This window comes from Lichenostomus cassidix, chromosome 8 (assembly GCF_008360975.1).
Source record: "Lichenostomus cassidix isolate B80296 chromosome 8, HeHo_3.0, whole genome shotgun sequence".
Taxonomy (NCBI): domain Eukaryota; kingdom Metazoa; phylum Chordata; class Aves; order Passeriformes; family Meliphagidae; genus Lichenostomus; species Lichenostomus cassidix.
In genome coordinates, this window is record NC_139489.1 from 17,424,436 (window position 1) to 17,442,811 (window position 18,376).

Below are 18,376 nucleotides of genomic sequence, written 5' to 3' on the forward strand. Positions count from 1 at the left end.
GTTATCCTGGAGGGCTTTTATGATTCTCTCCCATTTTTACTCATAACTTCTGTAAATGACCACTGGCCATAAAAAGCATCCAGATTACTTTCATTAAAAATAACAGCATATAGCATGGACCAGACTGACATAATTTTGTTCACAGAAAACAATAAAATGCCCAGTGCACCATGCCTGACAGTATTGCTGTGATAAAGCTATACTTCAAGTGTGTCCACAGTTGCACTGATTACAGCTAATATTGCCTCCCCAGTTTCAGAAAGTTAATGGTTTAGTTATCCAACCACACCTCAGATCTGAGAAGTTTTCTGTTTAACTGAGGAAGTCAGGATGGATTAAGATGCTTACTAGCTCTCTACAAAGGGGCCAGGTGAATAACAGTATGTCAGTTTTAGGGTATAAAATCATGATTCCCACTCTGCATCTCCTTTCTCCTCTTCTTCCCCCATCCCCAAAATGTATTAAGATGGGAAATCAAACAGGTTTCATAATTCTGAAACTTTGATGATCACACGCCAGAAAATCTCTCCTGGTAGACTGTGAACCAAGATTTTTCAAAGACTTTTAATTCACCATACTTAGGCATTTTTCAGAGCCAAAAAACTCCAAAACAAATTATAAACCATGACTAAAACATGTAAAAATCTGCAAACGTCATAAGGATATGAGAATTGGGGTTTGTACATGTATATTTTCTTTTCAAGGGCAAAACAACACGTATTCTCCTAACGGAAGTCATGGGCTATATTGATAAACTCTGCAACAGATTTCAACATGGCAGAGACATTAGGCATGGATAATTCCAATCTAAATGGTATAAACCAACAAATCTATAGGTTACAGAACAGATGTTTACAGTACATAGTACTACCAGAATATATGCCCACTTCTATGATTCTGAAATACAGTTAGGTTCATATGTTAAAGACTGTGAAATGAAATGTGTGTATATCTCATGTCCTTCAAAATCATTACTGATATATGCAGTAGTTACTAGACTGTGATTTAAAAGATATCTGCTGGGTGCTGAAATGGAAATCAGCAAATTCTGTCTAAGCGCTTTTTAGAAATTATTTGTTTTCATCATATTCCTTATCAAATACATAATGCATTTTTGTTCTCAGCAAAACCAAGCATTTTGTACATTCGCAGCTTCTGGATATTTTTTCCTTTCATCACTAAATATTTAAACACATTCAACCTAAAAATCTCAAGCTGGTAATCTGCTGCTTGTGCCTTGCCCCCCGAGGTGCAGCTATCAATGTGGCAGTGCAGGATTGCTGGAGAGACATTAAAGAGATTGTGGTTACAGTCCTACCTGCCCACAGGCCAGTCCCATGCCTCGCTCCCCCATACCATGAGGACATGATAAATTTAACTCCAGTGCATCGGCACCAGCAGCCTATGGAACATGCAAAAAGAAAAAAAAAAGCAAAATTAATTTCAAGTAATGTACTCTTTCCTGTAGCATTTACTGTTCAGGTTAAATAGATGCCTGTAGACATTTGATTTATTTTTCTTTTTTAAGAGAGAAAGCTACGCTTATCATACCCTGAAAAAGAAGCATGTTGATCATTAGAGATAAAAACTTCAAAAACTGATGCGGTTTCCAAAAATTATTAAGGAATTAGAGTGAAAAACAAAGTAAAAAGCAGAAGAAAGAGTTGGTTCTGGAAAATGTTAAAAAATTAAATGTAATTACAGGACCTAAGAGCAGCACTGAGAGAGAGGTTTGGCAGTCAGTGTTTCACAGATATTGCTGTGCTCTGAAGAACTGCACCTCAGTAGTAAATTTTTCCTTTTTGCTTTAATGGATTTAGTTTCCAAATTTTCTGCAAGCGCCTGTACTGTGCCATAGCTTTTGTCATTAAGTAAATTTGTTTCTGAAGAACAAGAGAGCAATAAAAACAAAGTCTATGCAAACATAATTTTCACGCTAATTCCTGTTCATCGGCCTCTATTAGTTCCAATTAAAAGGGGAAGGAGCCGAGCTGTCCGAGGGCAGCAGAGACACGCTCCTCTTCCTTCCTGCTGAACAGCCCCGGCCTGACACGAACATCTCTCCTGTTGCCTTCCAGTGACTCTAACTAGGGTTTGGTTTTGCATTTGCATTTTGTTTTTGCTTATTGAACTGGAGTAACTTTGCCTGCTGTGTGGCCATGGTTCAGCAGCTCCCGAAGAGCGTGAGCAGGGAGAAGCCATCCATCACTCCCAGGAACCCTTCCTGCCCCAGCCGGCTCCCTGAGCCCAGCCATGCTGCGCCGCTGCCGGGGCTGTCGGCCGCCCTGACAGGCTGACCTTTTGGATGAATAGGTCGTCCTCCTGCTGAGAGACACTGTGCTACCTTCTGGGGCTTCTGCTCTTCTGAACGCCACATCTATTACCTCCTAGGTAGGATCCTACGCGTGCCATTAAACATCCCTGCTCTTCAGCTGTGCCTTCCAGGGTGCCCCAAACCACTGCTGCTCTCCACAGAGCAGACACCAACAGCTACTTCCCAGAAGAGTGCTATATCACAGAGGTTACACACCACTGACTGCATTTAAAGAACGACTTTTTTTCTAAAGGGCTAACATCAATACAAGCATGGATTGGAGATATGTGTCTTAAAGTTGGGCAGCAGTACCGCTGGATTAAAAAAACAAGGAGCAAATGGCACAATAAAGCCATTCATCTTAGTCAGTTTAAAAGTGGCACTCCTTCTGTCAGGCACAGATTCCAAAACATGATTTCATGGTCAGTTAGGTAAATACAGGTATAAATTGAAATGGTGTTGAAGATCACCAAGCTAACTACTGATAGTGTTTAATTTCATTTCCCTAAGTCCCCAAAGTGACTTTTTCCTCATAGGTTAAAAATGCTCAAAGAAAATCAGGAAGTGTCATCCCACATAACCACAGGAGGGCTTGGGACACAAATAAAGAAACCATGATGTCCCAACATACACATGCTTGATATGAAAACACAAATTCAAAATATTCACACCTCTATCCATGCATACATAAAAACATATTTATAATTTAAACATTTAAATATAAGCTAATGCTAGCAATAAAGACAAGCTGATTTTTTTCTTTGGTTAAATTTGTTAATAATATGCTTTTTATTTCCTCTAGATACCTATGTGGAAAACACACTTTAATTTAAACATAACAACTTTGCTTTCCATTCAGATATAGACACCTTTCTGAATGAAATTAGTGCAGTCCTGATAAGTATTTCTTATACTACTCCCTATGGACACAGGTACATATTATTAAATAGTTTTTTCCTCAAATTGAATAGAAATTTCAGGTGCCTAGCCTGTTTGCATTTCTGTAAGATTGGATATATATTATAGGAAGCCTGCTGACTCCTATTATATATGCTGACTTTCTCAGCTATCATTTTTGAAAGTCTGTATTAAAACTAGAATAGCATTAAATGAGCCCTTTATACTTTAAATATTCAAGAGTTTTATATTCAAAATTTCTTCTGGTGCTGTCAAACTAGTGTGCCTGTAGGCAAGGTAAGATCAAGTTAGGCTCTCAAAGGGAGAATTAAATTTTATCAGGGCATCTGTCATAATATACAGTTTGCTTAAAATGCAAATAAAAAGTATATAGATTCAAAGACCAAAGGCTTTCCAGGTACTGCTTAAAAATCCAAGGGACCATTTTTATGGAACAGATTTCCTTTAAATTTACATTTCCATCATTTTAATGAAAACATAGAATAAACAAATTATAATGGACATGTTTTAAATTCTCATTTTTCACTTTGAATCTATTTCTTTCAAGAAATTCCTTACTGAAGCTCTTGTTTTCTAGGAGAAATAAAAAAAATATGCAGAAACACATTTAAGAAACCATTACCTCAGCCATTTTTGAAAGTTCAGTCCAGTCCTCCCTGCTATAGCTGCACATGATGCTGGCAATCAGAACCTGAAAAGAGCATATATGCATTAGTATAATTTTAAGCCATGTTATCAGATTTTGTAATACTTTACATTACTGTGACTCTAGAATTAACTGTTCAACCTGCATATGGAAACAGCCAGCTGTCTGCCAGCAGCTATAGAGTGAAATACAGGAGCAGACTTCACTGGGGACAGGAAACACTGTACAAACTCAGCTATTGCATCCCTGGTTTTCAAAGAAGGTCTATCCATGTAAAAGGACTGTGCATTCTCTTCATCATGTGACACAGTGAGAACAAAGTCTGTCCTGGACACAGAGCCAACCAGGAAACTGTCAGACACACTTGTTCCTGAGGTCAGCAGGATGAAGCTATTATTTACTATTAATACAAATGACAGAAGCATTTTGACAGTTCAGAGGTAGGTAAGACATCAGTGCATGAATTTACATTCTGATTGTATGAACTCAATATTCCAGCTGACTTCAGGAAGGCAGGACGCATCAAACCCAGACCCCTGGAGTCTCATACCATGCAACTTCAGGACAGTGACAGCCAGCCAGAACTGTTTTGTGGCTCAGAGGCAACTGGGAGGAGATTTGCAGGTTGTGGGGAAAATCTGGGAGGACTGGGGGAGTGGCCCAGGGAACCTCCAGCTTTTGTTTATCCATGATGCAGATTTTATTTCCTATTCACTGACTGGTCCCAGTTCCCCAAGAGCTATTCTGTGTAACTGCCTTTCCTTCTCATTGCACTGATCACCCTTCAGGTCCAGGTTCTGCCTCTAGCTGCTGCTCCCTCTAATATATGTTTTGAGGTTTATGTTTTTAGGTAAAATAAGTACTAATAGGATTCTTCAGAGGGGGGAACCTAGATACACACCTTTCCAGTTGCATACAGTGCTATTTACTGTTATATGAATGTTGACTAATCCTCTGGTCAATGCCCAGTTCAAATAACAGTGCTCATTTCTATTTAAGACTAAAATAAAACCATGTGTTCTGGACCCAAAGATCAGACATTGAAATCCTGAAGTTGATACATTCAAGGTGAGATCAGCAGACAATTCAGCCCAGGAACTCCTGCAAGAAGGACTTCTTAGAAGGATGATGTTTGGGAGAAAAAAGCAATAGAGACTTATATTGCAGCAGCTAAAAGGTTAAATCAGAAAAGATATATAGAATTTAACAGAACTCTACCAGCTCAGCCTGTGTTTGAAGGAAACACTAGAGAACAGAAAAGCATTTGGCCACACTTTGCTTATTTGGCCCTCTTACAAGAAACTTTCACATGCAAGTTTGATTGACAGATAACATGACATTTGATTTTAATATTTTTGTTTTCCAAACAAGTTTTACTGTCATCATTAATATCTAAGGTGGGCTTAATCTGTCACCCCCTCATTATAACACTTCTCTTGAACTTTCCCATAATGCTGAGGGTTAATGACTCATTGATTTCAAACAAATACTGAAAAGCCTGGTGTAGAAAAATAGTCCAATACACACAATTGCTGGAGACTGTAAACTTCCAAATTATCTCCATAAGGAGGAGGAGACATTTAGTATCTTCAGAAGCGAGAGAAATACACTTTGAAAAGTAAGGCAAGTATGGAGAAAATTGGACATGGCGAGGCTACGTTCTATTAATTTAAAAGGACAATAACACTTATCATCATCATAATTTCCACTGTTTTGCTCTGATGGGTCTCTACAATCAATCCACCTACCTGCAGACTGCCCACCCACCCACCCTTCTGCCTGGTGTTTGAAGATGGAATCTGTTGAGAAGGAAAGTGTTTGATGAAGTGCGTGCCTTGCCTGCAGGTGCCCATTTGTGCTCCCCTTTGGCATAAACGTAATACCAAACTTTTCATTAAGCACACACAATCATTACTGCCCATGCTTTTATTCCCCTCTGACAGGGAAAAAGAGTCTCTCTCCTATACCATAATTTTTTTTAATTGTGAAAAATCTTATATAGCTGTATAGGTCAAATGTTAACGAAACAAAATCTGCTCTCTGTCCCATTTGAATACTCAAGATAAATTGAGTGCTCTGGAAACAAACAGAAATCTCTTTTAAAGGACTTTATTTTTTTTAAAAAAACGAGAAAGATCTGTTTAAGAAATTTTATATAAGAAAAAATTAAAGCAACTGGAATTTATCTAGAAAACATATCTTGTCAAATTCATGCTTTTTATAAACTAACTAAAGCAAAAAAACAACCCAGCAGCTCAGACACTGACAACATGATAAGGATTTTCACAGTTGCAGTCACAATCCAAAGTACATCAGAAATCTGCACAATTGAGTTTTAAAACAACCCAAATTTTTCAGTGGGGAAAGCTGTAAGACAACCAGGGTGCCTGACTATATTCATAAGTAGTTGAGTTAGGTTACATCAAGTGTTACTAATGAAGTTTGAAAATTCTGCTGGGAGTGTACAAAAGAGGTGGAACATGATCTGTGATGTTTCAAAGAGCAGTTAATTAAGACAACATGTTTATTTAATATTGATTAGTTTTAGGATTCATATTTAGAATTAAGTTCATACTTGTAGACAGAGCAGCGGTTTACAAAAAATACTGAACATCAAAACTACATTTCTGCCATGACAGTTCACAGGACAACCATGATCTCAGAGGGAATAAAGAAACTTTTAAAACAGTGGGGATTTTATTCTTTTTTTCTCCCCAGTGGTCTCTTATAACTTGAAATTAAACTAGGTGGAAAAATATCCTCCAGCACTCTGTATTAACAAAACTGTCCTTCCTCAATTGACTATCCTTCCCCAAAACACCTTTACAGCCTTTTCATTTGGAATCAGTGCCCAGGACAAAAAATAACCACTATCATGTGTGACCATTGAGGGGAACTATCTGTGATGCTTGAAGTTTGAACCTACTCCTAAAATCATGCACGGAAATTTATAAAACAAATATAAACTATTATCTCCTACTACCTAAAAGAGAACAGCAAGAACAAAGTAAGAATTACAAGTGATAAAAGGCATTGGTTTTTTTTGAAAGTAATAAGCGTGGATTGTATCACATCCCAGCTTCTTAGTCTCGTCTCACTCATTTTTTTTCAGTGGCTACAATGCCAGGTACCACATTACCACCTCTGCAACTTTAATAGCCCCAAACAGTTGGTGTTTCATGAAAGTCAGCACAAGGCCCAGCCCAGGAGCATCTAAAGAGAACACATCCTGTCGCTGTTGAGCAGCTAGCAGAGTAATGAAGGCACCAGTCCTCAGTGGCAAGAAGGAATGACCTTTATTGTTTTGATTTCATCACATATATAGAGTTCTCAAAAGTCACCCAGATTGGTCAGTCAGAAGCCTTCCCCCAGGCCTGATTGGCCAGGCCTGCACCGTCCAAGTTCTGGGACACTGTTCCAATAACATCCAAACTTTATCTTTATTTATAAAACACAAGAAGAATTCTCGTGGGAAAAACCTGTGCTAGCCACAACATCCTTTCTTTTGATGCCTGACATTTTCGGCGGCAACCTGACATGAGCATAATTACAGTGGTTTGAGCCACAAGTGTGAGGCTGCACCACACTTCCCAGCTTACAAAAGTAGACTCCTGACAGATCCTACAATGAAGCTGCTGCTACAGTGCAGTAAGTGGTAAATGAAGGTTGACTAAATTGCAGCTTTGTCATAGCTTGAGTGTGGGCTGCCTGCAAACCGTGCATGATTGCAGCACAGTGGGACTCCTGGCCCATTGCTTACTGCAGACCACAGTCACAGCTGGTGTATGCTGCTCCCTCCTCTCCTCCCTGCACACTGCTGTTCTGCCTGTTGTGGGGGATGCTGCTGCCCTGCCCCAGAGTGCAGCAACCCACATGCTCTGTCCCTCCCGACCATCACTATGACAGATGTCCCCAGACAAGTGCTTTCTGCCCCGACACCACTCAGCATCAGAGACAATTCCTCTCAATGCCTGTGAAGGGACAAATGCCTGTTTGCAACATCAGATGCTGTTCTGTGTTCAGAATTTTCTTGATCATTCACAGAACAAAAAGGTCTGCAGTAAAACTTGTTTTTCGTTGGAGGGAAGGGAGGTGGAAAAGGGAGGGTATATAATGTACCAGTTAGGACACCATTATAAGATGAATATACTGTAGCTAAAGCAGTAAAAAGCTACATTTCACACAATTCTGTAACCAATGGATTAGTAGTTGTTCTACTTAAAAGAACACTGACAAGGTACTTCTCATAATCCTTAAAATATTTTTCTCCCTGTTTATAATAATCCCCTGGAAGCTTCAACCAGAATCTATTTCCCTTGTGAATGTTTTTCTTCTCTTCCATTATCTCTATGTGGATGTCTCATGAATGCAAGAGCATTGAAAGAAATAAAAAGGATGAGGTCTGCCACTGTGTATGTTTTCAAGTGATCTTTCTTTCCTAGCACATGGAATTCACTGCAAGAGGTTGCAAAACAAAAGTAGAAAAAACCAAAAACAACTGGGCCTGCTTTGGGTCATATCTATTTAGAGCCAGAGAGCAGTAAAAGTCCATGCTGACAATTACCATTTGTCCTGCACTGCTCTGTCGGGAGTAAGGGAGTTTCAGTACATTCAAACAGTGTGAAAAAAAAGTCTCAGGGATCTGTGGGTATTTAAATATGGGTCTCAGGGTACTTAAATATGAACACTGTCTATTCCTGCAAATTTAGGAAAAATTCTCAACATACAGAATGAAATAACAATCCTCTACCCTCATGTCTGTGATACCCTTATTTATTTGGTCATCTCACATGGGCCAGAGCCTGTATCTGTTCCTAACCTACTCTTCCAGGCCTGCACACAATCTCCCTGCACTTCAGGAAATCCATCCACCATATCATTTCTGCTTTTTCCTCCCTGCCTGTCTTTTCTCATTGCTGCACCTGACTTGAGGGCAGTTCTGCATCATGGCCATAGATGCTCTTTTTAGACACTGTTGCTGGCCACAACATGCACACCTGTCTGATTTCTCAAACACTGACAAAAATCCACAGTATTTTATTTTTATATGCACAGTCCTTGCAAAAAAAGAATCTTAGCATCATCTTTAAAAGACTGCTCCCCTGAAAGCTATAAAATCAAGAGGAGCTTTCAAGAAGGCTGAAGGACTGTGTTTTTTAACAGGTAATTGTTTGAGAAGCAAAGATAAGGAACAGGATAATTGGTGTGTAACAAGGAGGTGCAGAGACTGAGGACTTTATTAAGAACCAGATTTCAATACCCACAAAATTATTGTTGATCAAGCTAAACTTCAAAGGGTATTTGTGTTTGGGTTAGATGGAAAGACCTTAGTCTGCCTTTCAAGACATATTTTTTCCTCTGAAACAACACAGTATAGTCTTGCCACATGATCTGCTTAGTCTGAATAAACTCAAACATTTTAAATCAAAATTCTTCAGGAAGCACTTACTAAAAAGGAGCTTGACAGCGAAGATATAATCTTTCTAGAGAAATAGCAAAAATGTTAATTTCACCACTCACCAGAGGAAAAGGCACCTACATCCACATAAGCACACAGGGAGAGGAGAACTTCTTGGCTGCTGTTTCACAGCATTAAAACTCCCTGTCTGTCAGAATGAGGGGCACATCCTCACTCAGTTCTGACCCACACCATCTCTCACCTACACAGCATAACAAGCTGAGGCACTCGGAGCCTTTCCTGAAGGTCCTGCACTTGTGCAGCTGCAGGAGCACATGGTCCACCAGGTGCTCAGTGAGAAGTTACCAAACAACAGTTTACAGGGCACTCCTTTGCTATTTCAATGATACCATAAATAACCTTGCAAATACCTACACGGAAAAACACCTGCTGCATATGGACTTTACATAGTTCTTCACATATGTAAGTCAAACACAAGGACCACAGGCCAGACTCTACCCTCACAATGCTCTTCCAATGCAGCCTCAACAGCAAAGAGCTAGCAGTGAGGGAGTAACAGCAGCACCACGGGACTTTGGGGTTGGTAGAGATGTTCTGCCTTCTTGAGACTCACACCAATAGCCTTCCTCTCTAACCCTGCCTCTTGCACAGCATCAGGTTCAGGACAAGTCCAAACTGTGCCACATTGTGCCAGCAGAAAAGTTCTTGGAGGCTTTGTGCCATTCAGTGCCACTTGTGGCCTGCTGCTTTTCAAAAAGGCCACTGGCTGATGAAATGATCAACCTCAAAAAAACCGAGCCAGAATTACTAATGTACAGAACACTTTTAACACCCACTGTACAAGACAAGAGTATGAGCACAGCAAACATTCTGTACTCACAAATACGCTTAAATGTGCAGTACTGAAAAGCAACGGGAGCACAAACATTTGCTGCTGTAAAAATAACCCTCTGGAAACCAGCCTGATTTTGATGTCTTGTACACTCAGCCTGGTTTCTCTTTTTCAACACGTTCTTGTAAATTTGGATTTGTTGCAGAACTGAAATAAAAATAAGCTTCTTATTAAAAACTACCTAGAACATCAAACCCCATGCAATAAGAAAGTTAACAATTGTAAAACCTGTCATGTCTCTGAGAAGCAGAGGAATTATCTTGTTATCAATTTAATAATGGAACACTGAAGTAAATGATGCCATCCACTGACACCAGTAACACTGTCTCTCCTGGGAAATTCATGTTGGTAGGAACTGTCAATCTAGATGGATATGGACATATGAAACATTGTACCTTCAGTCCATAAATCTATTCTTTCTGCGCTGCCTTAATAAAAAGATTCTGCATGATGATAAAGACGAGCAATGCAGAATGTCTTGACACTGCTGACCTGCAATTCTGCTTCTCTCTTCTTTTTTCAGGGAATTTACTCTCCAGTAAATAATTTAGCAATCTCTAACCATCCATTGTTTTCCTCCTTCACTTGCATTTAAAATACATGTATTTGAGTAAATGAAAATAAGACAGGTGGGGGATATTGGTATGTTTACTATTCAGCTGTAGCAGACCTTCTGAATAAAGTGATTTCTTTGCCTTGTTACTTTATATGGAAACCTCCAGTTTGTTTTTTAAAGTGAAGGGGAAATTAGATACAACAGATCAACACAAAAACAGGCCAAGCATTATCAGCACACAACTAAGTCTACAAAAGATGATGATAAAAGTTTGAAAATACTGTGATTTGCTCAATGTATCACATAAAAAAATCAGCATGAGCAGAAAACAGCAAAGATTTTATTCCAAAACAGAACAGATGCTTATTTTCAAAGGCAGTTATTTTCATATGATAACTCTGCTTCTATCAATGAGACCCATCCACCTATTTAATGAGATTATTTGATGGATTTCTGTGAGTATACTGGGCTACAGCTTCAAAATCAGGCCTAGAGCTGTTAGGTTCTAACGCCCTCAGACAAAACCCAAAGGTTATGAACAAACCTATTTCTTTGTAAAACAAAACGTGTGTCTTTGATGGGAGCAGAAAGCTAAAGAGGTTGCTCTTTAGAACTTGCTGCACCTGTAGAAAAACAAGGGAACTACTTGGTTTTGTAACTGCTCCTCTACCATGTCAGACTCAGCACCACATCAGCACTACCAGGGCAGCAGCTGAGCCATTGTGCCCTTGGTCCTGCTTACTCACACGTGTACAGGCACACCTCACAGGCATGGAAAGTGTGGAGAAATGAAAAGCTGACCTGATGAGAGTCCTGCTAATTCACGATACAACTGAAAAAAAAGTGAATGCTCAAGAAAAAAATCTTCTGATGCATCTCTCACAACTCAGGGCACTCTGATTAAGATGTGGTAACTTCTGCAGAGTGACAAAGAAACCATGGAATAAGAGTTCCCCAAAACATATATATATGAAAGAGAATGTATATACAATGAAAGAGAACATAGCACTTGTAGGGAGCACTTCAGGGAAACTCAAATATTTAACATGATAAGAAGAAGTACGTCCATTTTATGACAGACTGTTGAAAATTTCAGTACTTCAGGTAAACCCTTCAAATTACATTGAAAATTACCTATGTGGCTAAAGACTTCCCTGGAAATTTGATAGAATCTCTGGGATTTTATTTTTCATAGGAAACCTATCCTAGTTCAACCTTTAGTCTCTTTGGTAATGAGTGAAAACAAATACATGAGTGAATGGAAATAAAGGCTGAATCCAAGAGAAGAGTGAAGATAGATACTAATTTTTGGCAGTACTTCTTTCTAACAATGCCTGCAAGCCCTCATGGAATTGGCATGCCCCTGTTGTATTTCTGTACTTTCCACACTGATTTAATATAAAGAGAAAGCAGAGGAGACCAATACAATATTGGAGAAGCTAACAGAAAAAGGATATATCTAATTCTATGATATTTTGGACACATGCTATGACCTGTAGCAAAAGCTTTACACCAGGGTGCTGACACATTATTGATTCTCAAGACCATGTAAGGAAAACAAGGCTGGCAAAAGGCTACACAAATTTGTCATCTTTTTCCTCCACTTTTAGAATTTTTTCTTTTATCAAATTCCCTGCCCAGATGCACACAGTCCTTTGAACACCTTGCTAATTGTTGCTCTTTATTCTCACAATAGCACAGGCACCTGTCTGCAGGGTGCCCCTCTCAGAGGGGAAGCCACCTGGAGACAAAGATGTTCAAGGTACGTAGGCTGTTCCCTTGGAAGGAATGAGCAGCTGTTGGCTGAAAGGAACCCTAAGATCCCTTCCAGACCTTGGCTGCTTCTAGATATACACAGATGTATTTCCCCCATTACATAGCAGCAAAGCTGCTTAACTTACTAGAAAACAAATTCAGCAGAAAATATAAAGAGACAAAATACGAAATTAATAACTTCATCACAATTTCCTAACTCCTGCATTCCATCAGCTAGCAACTTCCCAGGTCAAATCTGTTTCTTTGCATCTCTGAGAAGTCCATCCTATCTCCTCTCTTGTTCCATCACCCCCAGGGCTTCTTTTAATTCACTTCTTTGGATTTTGAAGGCTCAAGAAAACTAGCAGTATCAGTGCAGGTAGAGGAGAAAATTGTGACTCAGAGAGCAAGGAGAAAAGCCCCTCACTTTTTACACTTCAGAGCCCTGTGATCTACTTCATCATGTGACACTGCTGGTGCCAAAGCGATGCTTGGAAGGAGTAAGTGATTTTGTCATCCTCCACAACTCACCCACTCTCTCTCTGTGCACCATTATCCTTGTAGTGATACACTGAAAAGCACTGATAATTTACCTGGTTTTGCACAAACCACTCCTCAGGCTGTTCTCAGAGGTTAGGGTATGGTAGTTAAGAAGATGTGTAGGGACATGCTAAAAGGCTCATTCTATCTTCAGGAAATTATCTGATGGCTTTAAATGCCAGCTGCATGAGGGAGACCTATCAGTTCCTAAATACTATTCACTCCAGTCTGGCCTAGGTATCAGTCTAGGTATGGGACTTCACAAAGAGGAGAACTTCTTCACAGTTCCAAATCTGCCTGATCAATGGGGTAGGCTCACCTTATGACCAGAGACAATCTGCAAATACCCACAGGGCTAGAAGCATGGGATCTTTTCAATGGCCAGAGAAAGACCAGTGGGATCCATCCCCACCAGAACATTTCCTATTTAAATATTTCTATTGTGAAAATTACAATAGTAGTCCATTGGAAAATAAAGAAACTCCACTTTCTGTCAGACACAGAATTTTCCTAGAAGTGAAGATGAAAATCCATGTTTTCTGTTGGATCTCTTAATATATCTTTTCTATCATCCCCTGGTATTTCCCAGCCAGGCCAAAAATTCAGTGAACAACAGTGCCTCTACGCACTGAACCTCTTGATGGCAGGTCTGCAGTGCTCCCATCTGTGATATGATCAGAAAAATCTCATGAGTGGGTAGATTTTTTTTTCTGTGCAGACATTAGAATTTACTTAAGTAGCTAGCTGTTATGTCTGATGACCCAAGTAGTTTTTTGGCTACACTCCAGCAGCAAAGAAGATACAAAATTAAGGGCTGTAAATTGGCTGTTACCTTCTGACTAATCTTTCCTCCTCAACCGCCAGTTCGACCCACTGCTTCATATTTTGGGGAAGCTCATCTGAAGATCCTGAGAAACTGAAAGAAGCCTTACTATTTTCACTGTATATTTGGATGTTTAATAAAATTGTTACCTAACTTGTTCAGCATATTGCTATGTGATTGGACATTTCAAAATTAAAATGCATTGAATTTTCTACAAGCTTATAGCCTCATTCAAATGATCATTCAAAAGAAAGCACTGAAAGACCTAATGTTGGTGAGATTTTTATCAATGACCCAGCCGTGAGTATGTGTTCCCAAAAAGATAAACTGAAAATAAATCACACGAAATGTGGATGCCTTTGGCAGAATCAAAGGCAGAATTCCTTCTAGGAACCAGAGACGTGCTGTCAGTACATTGAGAGAATGCAGATATAATGCACATGCATTTTTAATGCCCACCCTTTAAGATGCACATACTGCACACAGGTAAGAATTTGGAGTACCTATAAAATTGCACAATCTTTAGATACTCTCATCTGAGCTGTATATCATTTACATTAAACATTCTGAAAGCATGTTCAGATTTTAACATGGTTATATAGAGAGAGCTTAAATGGCTAAGTGGCTAAGAATTGTGTGGCTAAGAATAAGTCTACCATGCTACACTGCAAGAAAAGTGAAGCTGATTTTTATAAATGCTACCCTGAAATTTAGGAATAGAGCTTCAATATTTTTTTTTTCCAAACGTAAGACTTTAATTAGCTATTATGTATATACAGAAAAATCAACATAACTCCAATTTTATAACAAAAATATTAAACATTGAAAGAAGAAAAAGAAAATAAAACTTGAAATAGATTAGGAACCCTGCAAATAAAAATGTGAGAAAGATGCAGAAATAAACCAGTGAAAAAGCATTCTTCCTGAGATTTGTGAGACAGGGAAGTGTAGTGGCAGGAAACAGGAGAGAAGAGCACTCTACTGGTTTCTTAGTTTCCATTTAACCTAAGTGACTCACAACAAAGGATGTATGTAAGTCTCCTTTAAATAAGCCCTTAAAATATTTATTTGGCTTTAAGTGTTCAGTAAATAAGTACTTACTGTCACACAGTTCCTTCAACAATTAAAACAAAAGACCATTTCCACTAGCTCTGCATACAAGATTTCAAGACAAAAACAGGTTACTGCTGATTTATGAGTTACCACCCATGGGCACACCTGCAGCTGGTGGCTGCTCCAATGCTCTTTCAGACCCCATAAAATAGGACATAAGGCGGGTTTGCTACGTCCAAAATTGAAGAAATACATATTAACTTGAATCAGCCTGTATTTACTGCAAGTTCCCAACAGGGGTAGTCACCACACTGACACACTGTAATTTGCTATTCCATGATATTTGGTTGGCATGTCTGTGTTCACATAACCACATATCAGACTATGACTATTTGAAGAGAACAAGAGTTTTGCTTTCTGGATCCTGCTGGTCACCTCATTTTGCATATTTAGCAGTTGCTCCTTTAATTAAAAAAACCCCAAAACCCCAAACCCAAAAAACAAACAAACAAACAAACAAAAAAAAACCAAACAAAAACAAACAACTCCCCCCAAAAACAACAACAACAACAAAAAAAAAACCCCACAAAAAACAAACAAACAAAAAAACCCCAAAAAAGCCAAACCAAAAATATAAACACAGGGTGAATTGAGATCTAGGATATGAAAATTTGAAAGATATGAGAAGTTTAGCGATGAAGACAATGTAAAAGTTTAGGGCCATAGTTCTTAAACTCAATGTGTATAAAAAGTTCAGAAGCTACCAGCAGTATTGAGGGTGTAGATTAAGATCAGTTCAGAGCCCAATAAGAATTCTGCCAATCTACATGTTCCTCTTGGTAGATAAAGAAAAAAACCATCTTGGAACACTTTATTCCCACATTTCGCTCAGAATTTGAGCTCTCTCCCTAGCCCCCCTCCCCAGAAAGCACAGGAGGCTGGGATGTAGTCCAGCTGCTGTCAATCATACTGAAGAGCTGGCTCTAATTGTGATAGATTCAAGCATGTGCCTCTGCCTTTCTTGTCTGAGCTAGAACATGTCTGCAGAGAGCCAGCTCTCCTACTACCAGCACAGTTCAGAGCAGCAAACGCCGTACTTGCTTCTGAACAAAAATAAACAGTTTGATGGTATAACTGCATCTACTCTAGGTTCTGCCAGGACAGCAGTTAGATGCCATTTTATTTTTAGTATTCCTAGCCTACATAAGTATGTGAGCAAGCCTTTTAAATATAGACCTAGGCTCCATATTTTTCTTCATTAGAGCTCTAGTGGAATGCCTAAAATGTAAACCACATCGCAGAATATACAGAATATGTGCTACAAGAAGAGCATATATTTACTCCTTTTATCAGGTGTAAATTTGTTTTCCTATTATTATTGTAATACACACTACATGAAAGAGAAAAAGCAGAATTATCTAAATCACATATGCTCAGTGCTTCATAAAAGACTAAAATCGTATCACAGACAGAAAAATGAATGTCAAAAGTACTGTGCATTTTAGAAGATCAAATTCTACAATTTAGCCAATTGCCTATGACAAACATGAAATGGAAATTAGGAAGACATATTTAGGGGATATATATTTTGCACAGGTAATCAGACTAGCAGAATTTTGTCATTTTTACAAACTTTAGATTTTGATTTTGATGGATAGTTGACTGGTAATAATTTTTAAATTTTGCCTTCATTTTATTTTTAACATTTATTTTGTAACATCTCCACAAGGTCATTTTATCTCCATCCAATGGCATCTACATCTTAATATTAAAACAATAACTACCCAAAAAGGGCATTTCCCATGGAGTAATGACTGGCTGGGAGGAGTTGATGGCCTGAGGCACTGCTGAGGGCCATTAACCCTGGCCAGTTATTAATCAGCAGGAAATGCCCTGCACCAAGGTTGCTATTGCTATTTTAAGCACAGATTGAGAGAGGCGAAATGGACATCTGAGCATACAGGGAGTTTAATGCACGATGCCATTTCCTTTATTGCACTTTATGGTGGACATTTCTACAATCTACAATCCTACAGCCCAACCAGATTACAGATTGTTTTGAAGCACTCCATTGTATGCACAGTAACTTACCAAACTGAGAAAACAGTTGGGATTTTAAAGATGGTCTTTTCCCTTTAAATAATAGCCTGAATATTCATGCTTTAATAAGATGAACAGAAATATGCAACTCTTCATGTCACTGTCAGCAGAATTACATTCTAGAAATATTTTTTTAATCACACTGTCTTTATGTTTAGGGCATTTCCTTTGTCAATACTCCTACTTAATGACCGCTCACATATTTCTGCAGAAAAGGAATTTTTAGCAGCAACTGCCAAAGCACATCCTGAAGCAGCTTCAGCTGATGCTAGCCATTAAGGAGTTTGTCTTTTCCAATAATAAACCAGATTGGGTCATTTTCTAGGAGATAGTTGGTGAAGTATTTCAGAAACTGCTTTAATTTTCTCCTACTTCTTACCCTAAGGCTAAAGTTTTAAAGATGTGTTCATAGTCCTCACAGAACTGTGAAAATTGTTCTTTTTTTTCCCAGGGATCAATAAATCACTTTTTAAATCAAAAGGATATTCTTAGCATATGTACAAATAGTCTTCTGCCTTACTGAACTACTCACTATTTTTCAAACCTTAGCTGTAAAAGTAAAGCAAACAAAATAAGTCATGGCTTTACAAAATGCATAGGAAGAAAGTACCATTCTGCACTGAACTATTTTGACAGGTTTCTCAACAAAGCACCAGTTTTCAAGTGCAAAACATAAAAGACCTTTTCACATTTTACTTCAAAGTCCTAATTTGACACCACAAATGTGTCCATCTGAATCATAAATTGATTGTAAAAATCTCACTGAATTTACCATGTGACCCTATTTTCAGTTACAAATTGCAGTTTCCAGCAACAGATATGTGCTTTCTTAGAATAAAATTCCCTCAAATTGATGGCCAGAGTATGTGTTTCCCACCTCTTTGCCAGATTAAAAACCATAGTTTTAAAAAATTTAGAATAAAAATACCCCATGTGAATATTGTGCAGTTGGGATCAAACATTATGACATGCACTGCCCAGTCACTTGAACACACATGATCAGACACTGTCTCTGGGTAAATTTTTAGCAGATTTTCTTGTATTTCTATATGTAGGATTGTCTGAGGTGACCCTCTGGAAATGAAGCAAATCTTAGTAAATTGAAAGCAGCACTTGAATTACAAACCCCTTAGCACATCCTTTCAGACTAGTACAAAATATAGATATACCTCAGCTTCAGTTCAAGTAATGTAGTTACATGCTAATCAGGCTGTCAGAATGTAATACAGGAACAATGGTCCAAAGGTTGAGACAGGACTGGGAGGCAGAGAGAGCTTCTGATCCTGGGTGCAAACCTAGCAGCTCTTTGTGCACTGACAGTGTAAACCCATAGCAATGGGTTACAGATCTCAGTCCCCCT

At 38.7% G+C, this 18,376-nt stretch overlaps 1 protein-coding gene across 3 annotated transcripts in view; it reads right to left on the minus strand.

Moving 5' to 3' along the window:
* The window catches only part of DPYD (dihydropyrimidine dehydrogenase), a 336,246-nt gene that overhangs the window by 105,125 nt on the left and 212,745 nt on the right, over positions 1 to 18,376 (minus strand). For all 3 annotated transcript variants that reach the window (XM_085068147.1, XM_085068146.1, XM_085068148.1), the window contains 2 exons: positions 3,855 to 3,923; positions 1,319 to 1,402 (listed from right to left, as the gene is read on the minus strand). In XM_085068147.1, coding sequence (XP_084924273.1) covers positions 1,319 to 1,402; positions 3,855 to 3,923 — 153 coding nt within the window. The remainder of the gene's footprint in view (positions 1 to 1,318; positions 1,403 to 3,854; positions 3,924 to 18,376) is intronic.